Raw genomic sequence first — 10,417 nt, 5'->3', positions numbered from 1 at the left:
CAATATTTTTACAGAAATCTCCCTGCAATTTGACAGAAATCGAGTCGAAAAAAGCTTGACCCCTTGCCCAGATCTATGCTATATTCGACCGTGACACTTAAGGTTATAAACCAAAGAAACAAGTTGAAAAATTGCAGGCTGACTTTACACCCTACAAGAACTCACATTCTACCCTGCACCGCTTTAACATCCAAGAACTATGTTTTGCTGTTCTATTTTTATAGGCTGAGTTTTTATGGAAGCACTTGAACGGAGTGAAAAAGCTCACCTATTATGGTGTACGAAGTGGGGGCCACTATCCACCCTAAAACCTTAAAAAGACAATGTTTATCACAGAATACTTTTTCCAGGAATGGTCATTAGTCCGTCAGCTACAACTTTCCGCATTCATTTAACATGTCCAAATAACATTAGCCGCCGATTATTTTCGCGAGGTTTCGAAATTTGCGAATTTTTTTCATATAATAACTTTTTCAGAGCGGTCGTCAAAATGATCCAATCAAGTCCACTGTTAAAAGCATGTACCCTTGGGCCGAAACACTTTACGTCAAAATGTCGCAAAAATTTACGAAATGTCCAAATGTGTGAACGCAAAAACAAACGGAGAGCCATCAGACATACAGGCAAAATTGAATCAATTCAGCAAACGGTTCGATATAATTAAAGATGCTGGGGCTATATTAAGACCTTTTGGGTATCACATACATCCACATAAGTCCAATGTCATATCTTTTATCCTTTGTCGTTCAAGTAGTTAGAAAAAAAATTTTTTGTCAATTGTTATATAAGTTGTTATAGGGAACATCAGATTATTGTTCATTAAAAATTATGCCATGTATATAACATATCCATATCCATAAATAGTTATCTACCTATTCATTATCCCTTTTCCGTTTTTTTTTTATTCGTTAGCAGCCTTCACAATCGAAAATAAAGTATTTCAGTGTTAGTCTTTACCAGTTATTCGCCGTCTGCTTTTCCCTATCATTTATCCATTACACTCTTCCCTTTCACCCATTATCACTTAATTGCTATCCGCTATGATTCAGTCAGAATTTATTCATTATTACTGTTAACCAAATATTCAATGTCAGATTTTCGCTGTGATCTACGCGTTATACTTTCGCTGTCATTCGTTACTCATTAATTCGACGTTAAATTCCACGTTCACTTTTTTCCATCAATTATCTATTACACTTTATCCGTTATCCGTTATGCTTTAATTGTTATCCGTGAAGAATCCATAGTTTATTCGTTATCTCTCTCTACCAATTATTCAGGGTTGCATTTTCCCTATCTATTATCTATTATAATTTGTGCGTTATCCATTATTCATTTAACGTTATCCTCTATAATGATAAAGAGAGAGAGAGAGAGAGAGCCAAGTATAATAAATAAAAATATTGGTATTGATTATTTTCTTTGGCCTAACATTTTTAATATTGTATTTTGTTTTAAAAATAAACAGGTAAAAACACTATGCTCGACTGTGGTTGAATGTGAATTATATAGCCATTAGAAAATCTAAAAAGAAAAAACAACAACAACACTTCGATTTTTTTCACTATTCCGAAGGTATTGTAAGATCACCCATAGAGACGCATTTTCAGTTATGGTCTGTAAATATTGAGTGTGTTGAGTTGTTTTGTTTTTGAAAACAGACGGAGTCTGTGGACGTGTGCTTTTACCAATTTTAACCATTTTCGAAGCCAGCGTGGAGTTGAAGTGTTCATTTATGCAACAGGGAGACTGTTCAATGCGGATATTTCCAAGTCGGACAAATATCCTTTAACGAATTCAGAGTTTGATGTTGATCAAGATAAACTGTATATTATGTGATCTTTCTTCAAACAAGTGACAAGAGAAAATGAATATACCGTACACAGACGTTCTCTCTCACTAACACAATATAATAAATTTGGTACTCGATCAGAGTGATGCAATGTACTCAAGATAATATTTCTCTTCTCCTCGCTATATAGATGGCGTTCAGTAATGAATGAAAAATTGCTAATATTTTATGTAAATATTTATGGAAACACTTTTGAGATATTAACATAGTAATAAAAGCACTCGTTATAGATATGGGAAGAAAGAAGGCGTGAAGAAGAAAAGGAAAATTTTCTCACAGTCAACTGCAATATTAAAATTTTACCCCGGAGAACTAAATAAGAAGAATTTCTAGAAATGATGTCTCGGTTAACATAAGAGAAATATAACACTATTCCGTTAGCAGTCAGCGATAGCTAGGCTTCCAGGACGAACAGAAATTCTATTAAAAATTTTGTTTAATATGACGCCAAACTTTTTACAAAGCAAATGTTTACAAAGCAAGTGCGTGTTTTTAAGTTCACATACACTAGGGTGTACATATCAGCGCAAATGTACAGAACAAATCGAAAAATATAGTAACAAATGTAAAATAAATTCTCTTCGAAATAATTTCATACATAATTCATATCGAATAAATTGAAGTTTAAATTGTGGCCGATATACTATTTATTAATGGATATTGATTGACCTTTTAGAAACAGGTAAGAAAGTTACATTCTGCTGGGACCGACTGGCTTTGTCTTCGAGTTCGAGCAGGCACTACAGGACCGCCCATACAATATAACTAGAAATTTGTGACCATGTTAGTATATGCTATAGGGCGTTTGAGAGGCAAAAATTCTAAATTTTTTCTTTTGAAAACGGAGATGCTTATCTTGTGGTCTAGTCACTTCCCTTGGCCGATTTGGACGCTTTTCAATTTCATCTTAAGTGCATTGCCCGTTGAATACTCAAGTCAAATTTGAAGCTATTTTTTATGTTTTTGCAATTGGAAGATGTCGTAGAGAGGCGGACGGACAGACATACCCGCGTTATGATATCGGTTTGTATATTTTCTTGAGTAGGTTGATAAGGTAGGTTTGCTTACACAAGCGATTTTTAAAATGGAAAAATCTATTGAACATAAAATTTGGGTCAAATTTGGCCAATCACCCAAGCGATTTTCCCTATTTGTATAGCACGGCGATAGTCAAAGAGAAGCGGGGAAAAAGACATAGGATAGAGAGTGACCGCAGTTTAACACATGTGCTCTACCGCAGTTTAACACCAAGAAGCTCTATTGACTACACAGTTGCTATAACTACGACCAAGTATCCGGCTAAGTAGCCGAGTATGTAACGCGGTAGCGTTTCCGTTAATCGCAGCTATAGTGGATGCTCAACCGCTACAGGCATAACACTTCACGATTGGGTACACCCATTAGAATACTGCCATTACCTCCTTTTTGCAACTGTTACCTTGAACAGTGATATCCCCTGAATGATTGATCGTATTAAAAAAAACAGGTAAGAAAATTATATTCGGTGCTGATCGAATCTTTTATACCCACCCCCATGATTAAATTTTCATACTCTATAAAATTAACAAGTCATGACTTATTTTTTCCATTTTTCCTTTTCCGTCTTTGTATACATCACACCGAGAATGTATGTTCAAATCTTTGTAGATTTATTTCTATGAGTAATAAGCAAGAAGCCACCTTTTCATTCCTTTTGAAAAACAGAGATCTTCTCACTTTACGTAGGACTGTAGGCGTGTCCTTCGACTGATTTCCACCATTTTCAATATCAAATTGCGCGCTAAAACTTCCAATGCTTCTTCCAAATTTGAAGCCGATACCTTTAAATGAATGCTGATGTTTGCAATAGACATTTTGCAGACGGACAGACGGACATGATCAAATTGCACTGAGATTCGAAAGGAACACCGACTTGATAGTTGGGATTCTTATCTCGTCGGCTATCCGGTAGCTCTTAATGTGGATAACCCTACTCTCTTACTGATCGATATAAAGAGAACAAAGCATTTTTCGTCTTAACGCGGGGACAAAAGCTTATAAATCCATCTAAAATTACGTGGAACATTTTGAATAGATAGGTTTAATATTTTCTTCGAAAAAAATTGTTATTATTATTTAATTTAAACTAAAAAGTATTATAAAATATAATTAGCATTAATTTTTGTCACTTTTCACTCAGCTTAATAGGAAAAATCAATAAAGTGATGTTAAATTTAAATAAAAAATAAAAAAAAATACAAATTAAAATTTTTACGAATTTGTTACATTTGGAAAGAAATTAGATCAGTCTTAAAGTGCAAACGAATGAGTTAAGAGTAAGAAAATAGAGAATAAACAGAAAAAAAAAAATATTTAATAAAAAATCGAAAAATGAATTCTTTTAAATCAACTGAGGATATTGTACAACGAGTAACGGGAAATTTCGGTAGATGGCAATTGCGTTCAATTATTTTAATATTTCTTTGTAAAATTCCTACAGCATGGTTTATGGCATGCATCATTTATACAGCTCCAACGGCTCAAAAAGGTGATTACTATTGCAGACCATCTCCACTGGAAATGTCAAGAAATTCTTCATGGATACGTGTTATTCAAACGCCATTAAGTGATACTCAACGTACCGATCGTGAATTTCATGTCGACGCTTGTCATATGTATGAGCATTCTTTACGTGAAAATTTCAAATTTACTCATGGCAAAAATTATACGAATCCATTTACCCGACCTCAAATCAATCAAACGCATTTCAATATAATACCTTGTGAGCATTTCGAACATAATAGTGATTACGAATCGCTAGTGACACAATTCGATTTGGTATGTTCGCGTGAACTTTTAGTATCGGTAACGCAATCATTTCATGCTCTAGGCGCTTTAATAGGCGGTCTAATAGCTATTACCGCTTTAAAGTAGTGAGTTTTAAAAAAGTGAATCAAGTGAATGTAAGCAGAAATTAAGCAAATAACTTATTTTTATATATTTTCTAGTATTAGTCCACGCTGTTTAATGCTTTATGGTATGTTGGGTCAAATTGTTTGCGGTAATTTAACCGGTCTGGTTTCAACATTTGCCCTCCACGTGTATTATCGTTGCTTAACATCGATGTTTTGTGTTTTTATGTATACCGCCGGTCAATATATTCGTAAGTTCTTTGAAAGTAATTATGAAAATTGACTCACATAATTTATCATATATAGGATTTCTCTTCATTCTAGACATTCTTTAATTTCAACATTGTAACTTAAGAAGAAATTTGGCTCCTTAGAAAACCCTATACATATATATCTATTCCCTCCATATATGTACATCTTTTTCTTTATACACATATATATATCTTATATATAAAGGCATTTATTAATCCGCTATCTGCATCTATTCACCATTAGCCCAAATAGAAATAACAATTGAATTATTACTGCTCGCATTGCCTTATAATAAAGTCACTCATTCGCCTGAGTGGCCGAGTAGACAAGACTCTCGACTAGCAACTCAGTGGTCCTTGATTCAAATCTCAAGTGTGGTAGAGTTTTTTTTAATAAAGCCGAAAGCCTTAGATGCGAGTGCTTTAAGACTTTAGTCTTAGAATTTATTCTCTGGCTAAATTAATAATAATAACAATAATAAGTAATAAAAGAGATGCAAAAACAAATAATAATATTATGGTGGGGCAAGGCCGATCATTATATACCTTACATCACAGGTCTTATTTTTGTATAAAATTACCGTTATGCGTCAATTTTCATCATCACATATCACAATTTCGACTTTTCTGCTCTACAACGGATCAGTTTTCGTAGGATCCAAGAAATAGGCCGAGACAGTCCAAATTTGGCAAATTTCATTTTTCTATGTGACATTACTATTATGATATAATTTTCACCATAAAGCATTGGAAATTATATCTTTTGTCGTATGAACTTCGGTTTTCGTTATATGAGAGGGGGGAGAGGAGGTTCAAAACTACTAATTAGATACGTTTGGTGAGAAACTTAGAAAATTGCAATTTTTTAGTCGAAAAAGTGGACCCATTGAAACTATTTTCAATGGCATCCTTCTTCGGGACTTAAGATGTGTCAAAAATTGCGACCTTTAGCTTGAACACAAATTTATATGGATAGACATCAGATGGCCAGACGGACAACGCAGGCTTAGATCAGATTATGATTCTGAATTGATCGGTATAATAAAAGGTGCGTCTATCTGAAGCTCTTTTGCATGTTACATCGTCCGCACAATTATTGCAAGATCCATACACGAAGACGTAGCAAGTCTGCAAATTTCAGACCTGTGTTAGCTACAGGCGAAATAGTTAATAGTATTAAGTTTATACAGATATTTAGAACTTCCAAAAGGGTTTAAGATATATCCAACTTTTATTACACAAGTGTACAAGTATAAAACGACAGACAGATGGGTAACATCACGTGTAGAGAGAGAATATGCATACATGTCTAAAGATTTGTACTTTCGTTTTTACTATTCCATAAATTGGATAACAGGGAAGTTAACTTACCATCGAGCTTTCTCTAACTTCCAAGATTGCTTTAGAATCATTTTCTAAACCGATATAGGCTTATCTGTCCCTCTGTCCGCCCATCCATCTTGTATGTTTGTATTGGATCAACCGATCAATTCAAAAAATGTTTTTGAATTGATATAAGCCAATCTGCCTGTCTGTCCAGCTGTCTGTCCATTCGTCTTATCTTCTTATTTTTCGCTTATAAGCCGCAAATTTTGAAATATTTTAATGAAATTACGTGCACTGACATGTTTCGACTCAAGGACGAACGTCAGAAGAAATGCCTCGGATCGAAACACTTTTCCACTTTTCGACTATGGTCCATATAAGTCCTTATTTTGAATGACTGTCTAATGGTGTAGGATATCTAGCGGTGAACAGTGGCCCATTAGCCTGTTTTTACTCCTTTAATACTCCCGTCTATTTTTAACATACTTGTGTATTTGTTTCACCAAATTGAGAGAGATGAGCATTTTTATTGATTGCAACTAGAATTTGCCGCAAAAATAATATTTGATTTATTTGTTCTTCGTGCTTGCAGTGTCCGATGTTACTGGCGGTAAAGCGAAAACGATTGTTATCACTTTATTTGAATTGTTTTGGTCAATTGGTTTGATATTATTACCGGGCATTTCAATATTTTTTGATAGTTGGAATCACTTGTATGTGGCCATATCATCGTCATTGGTTATATTAGTGCTTTTGCATAAGTAAGAAAACAATTTCTTCATATAATTAATAAAAATATTATTAAAAATTCATTTTTTTTATTCTTTTTAAGATGGATTTCTGACAGCCCCCGCTGGCTTTTACGGCAAAACAAAATTGAAAAAGCTCTGCAATTATTATTGGAATCGGCTGCATTCAATAATCGTGAAATTCCTTTAGATTTAGAAGCACAATTAAAAGCGTATAGTCATTGCCTACAACAAAATGCAAGACCGATAAAGTATTGGCATTTATGGACTAAAAAGGAGCTCCGCAAATATATTATAACCGTACATTGGGCTTGGGCGATTGCGACAATTTTATATAATGTCATGATTTTAATGATACGTTCTTTAGGCGTGAAGCATATACACGTGAATACCGCTTGTTTAGGTAGGATTGAAACATAATTGTGCAATATCTCTACCTACTTCCATAGGAAAAATCCTTATCACATTTTTCATTCTTACTATGACATTCGAAATATGTGCCATTGGCATCTGTACCATGGAGGTCAAGGATATGTCAACCAACACAAGAGTCTACGTCAATTTGGCAATTTATTTCTGTTTATTTGTCCGTCCGTGTGCCTACTTGTTGGTTGATTTTAAAGTACAATAAAGAAGAAGAGAACAAGATGAAAGGGATGTACTCATAACATTTTGACAGTGTCGCTCCATCGGTCCGATGCATACTTGGAAAGGGCGCATCGGAGGCATAAACCAATAGAATTAAGCAAATACCATCACAGCATCTTCAGGCTATTTGCTTTAATAATTCGCATGAGTAGCCTAAAAGGTAAGAATTGCGACTATCAAGTCAGCGTTCGTAGGTTTAAACCTGAAATGCCGTAGAGTTTTCTTCGGCCGTAGGTATAACGAGTGCGGCCACCCCTCCCCTTTCTCTTTTTCTTTCCTCATCTTTTCTGACGGCCCCAGTCAATGCCTCAATGCGTCCACGTCTCCATTAAGCAGATCTCAAACTCTCAAGGATTTGAAAATCGCTAAAATAAATCGAAACTTGTTACATATTCAGCCAATTAATAAGGACAAGTTAATTAGAATTAGGCAAATGGACTCAAACATGTCCTTAATATCGAAGCAATTACTTCCTTAATAAGTGAAGAGGGAACTAAAAGTAGAAGACTTCTTGGACATATCGACTTAAAATTTCGTACAAATATTTTCCATAGCGTTTTCGAAAAAAAACCGCTCGCGGTTATTAAAATAACTTTTAGGTCTACGCTTTAGATAGGCCTAACTCACAAGGTTAACCGGAACAAAACAACTTTTTTTTCTCAATTTTACAGGATTTTCGGAAATGCTGGGTGTATTTTTGGGCTTATACTTGATATTATACACTCGCCATCGTTGGCTATGGTCAGGTTATCTGGTCTTGACGTCAGGATTTATAACCTATTTTATTTGGCTGGTACCTTCTTCAAGTAAGATATCATATAAAAACATATTTCATTAAAATTATGTCACGACGCTCCCTCCCTCGTTACAATTATATCGCATAACTATAAGTATATCACATAATTATTGTTGTATTATAGTATCCTACAAAATCAGGTAAAAAATCTATAGTGGGGTACTACCAACCATTAAATACCCTGCACCACCCTACAATTATGCATCGAAGGACTTCTTAAAATGACCTGGGAAGTGATCCGATCCGAACAATTTTTAATGGCGTCCGCCCTCGAGTTAAAACGCGTCATTGCACACAATTTCATCAAAGTATTTCAATAATTGCGCACTATAGGTTGAACACAAGACAACAGGCCATACGGACGGACAGACAAAATTTGAACCACTTTCTGAATCGGTGGCTATAATAAAACGTGGATCTATTTGAAGTCCTTCTTGATGTTGCATATATCCGCATAACCTTAATATATTAAAAGTGGTTTAGGGTCGGATAAATTCAGTAAAACCGTTCATAAGCAATTTAACATAAGAATGCTCGAATTGCAAAAAACATTTAAACATTTCGGTCACGAGGACTTACCCCTCCCAGAATGGTCCGGCTAATTAATAGCTTGTATTTTACTCCGCATAAAAAAATGTGTCCGTCGACGAATCAAAACAAGTCATTATAACAAATTTTATCAAAATATTTCCAAAATTGCAGCCAATAGGTTGAACACAAGAAAAGAAGACAAACAAACGGAGGGACAGACAAGCTTAAATCGATTCAGAAGGTGATTCTGAATCCATCGATACAATAAAGAGTGCGTCTCAAGTCCTCCTGGGCGTTACATAAATCCACATAAACTTAATATAGCCTTGTACCACAAGTGAGGCAACGTATAACAAATATCATTGCAATCATATTATAATTCCTTTTCTTTCATTGTAGTAATGTCAATTATATCAGATAATTATATTTTCATATTATATTTTTCGACTTGTTTTTCTTTGTTTTCCAAGTTAAAGAAACGAGACGTGTTGGCTATGAAATGATATTCTGGATTATCTTAAAATTGGCAAATTCCGCATCTTTATCAGTTTTAACTACCTGCTCCGGGGAATTAGTACCATTGGAACAACGACCCATTCTTATGATATCCATATGTAGCTTCAGTCGTTTTTGTTTGATTTTTGCTCCCTTCATATCGATAACAACAAAAATTCACTTTCTTATACCCATTACGATTTTTGCTACGTTAGCACTCAGCAATGGTGTACTAATGTGTGTTATGAACATTAACTTTTGGAATGAACAACAAGCGAAAATACCAAAAATTCCTACACCCAACACCTATAGACGTAAATCATCGATGATTTTATTGCAACGTCAAAGTTCTGTTACGTCAGGAAAAAACTCCAACCATTCATCTGATGACATTAGCAATCATTTGACAATAAGTATTACGGACCTATGGCATTTAGATCAGTATTTTCAAAGTTTACAAGAAACAGAATCAAACTCAAGCGAAGACAATTCTATGAAAGTAATGCAAATGGAAAAATTTTAATAAAAAAAAAAAAAAAAAAAAAACGTAAATAAATGTTAAAATAATATAAGAAAATATTCAATATTTCTTAACCCATTGTACATTAAAAACTTACTCTGCAAAAATGTAATCATCGTTTAGCAGAGTCCAGCACCAGCACATACCGGAACAGAAAATGTTAACTAATAAAATATTTACGAATTCATCTCAAAATAAACACGTAAGAAAATGATATACATTTCCGAACGAATCTTTTATATCCATCACCCTTGTCCTATTCAAGATCGAAAGAAGGGAAAGATAAAAAATTGCTTACTCCGTTGCCTTGTAGCTTATGAATAACTTGGCTTATGCATGTTTGTGATGGCTTAGGGAT

The 10,417-nt window shown here is 34.4% G+C and overlaps 1 protein-coding gene across 1 annotated transcript; it reads left to right on the top strand.

Moving 5' to 3' along the window:
* The first annotated feature begins 4,220 nt into the window (after positions 1 to 4,220).
* LOC119639251 (solute carrier family 22 member 3) lies at positions 4,221 to 10,062 on the top strand. Its single transcript, XM_038036535.1, has 6 exons — positions 4,221 to 4,764; positions 4,840 to 4,994; positions 6,913 to 7,081; positions 7,153 to 7,472; positions 8,389 to 8,523; positions 9,515 to 10,062. The coding sequence occupies exons 1-6, from the start codon at positions 4,223 to 4,225 to the stop codon at positions 10,060 to 10,062; spliced, it is 1,869 nt and encodes a 622-aa protein (XP_037892463.1). The 5' UTR covers positions 4,221 to 4,222.
* The last annotated feature ends 355 nt before the right edge of the window (positions 10,063 to 10,417 follow it).

This window comes from Glossina fuscipes, unplaced genomic scaffold (genome assembly GCF_014805625.2).
Source record: "Glossina fuscipes isolate IAEA_lab_2018 unplaced genomic scaffold, Yale_Gfus_2 112, whole genome shotgun sequence".
Lineage (NCBI taxonomy): Eukaryota > Metazoa > Arthropoda > Insecta > Diptera > Glossinidae > Glossina > Glossina fuscipes.
This window is presented reverse-complemented; position numbering and strand designations above follow the sequence as displayed.

What these genes read in the sequence shown, in the direction of transcription:
- LOC119639251 (XM_038036535.1), top strand. Translation starts at nt 4,223, where the DNA reads ATGAATTCTTTTAAATCAACTGAGGATATTGTACAACGAGTAACGGGA. An exon ending in GCTATTACCGCTTTAAAGTA is followed by an intron (nt 4,765 to 4,839) that starts GTGAGTTTTAAA and finishes TATATTTTCTAG; the next exon opens with TATTAGTCCACGCTGTTTAA. An exon ending in CGTGAATACCGCTTGTTTAG is followed by an intron (nt 7,473 to 8,388) that starts GTAGGATTGAAA and finishes TCAATTTTACAG; the next exon opens with GATTTTCGGAAATGCTGGGT.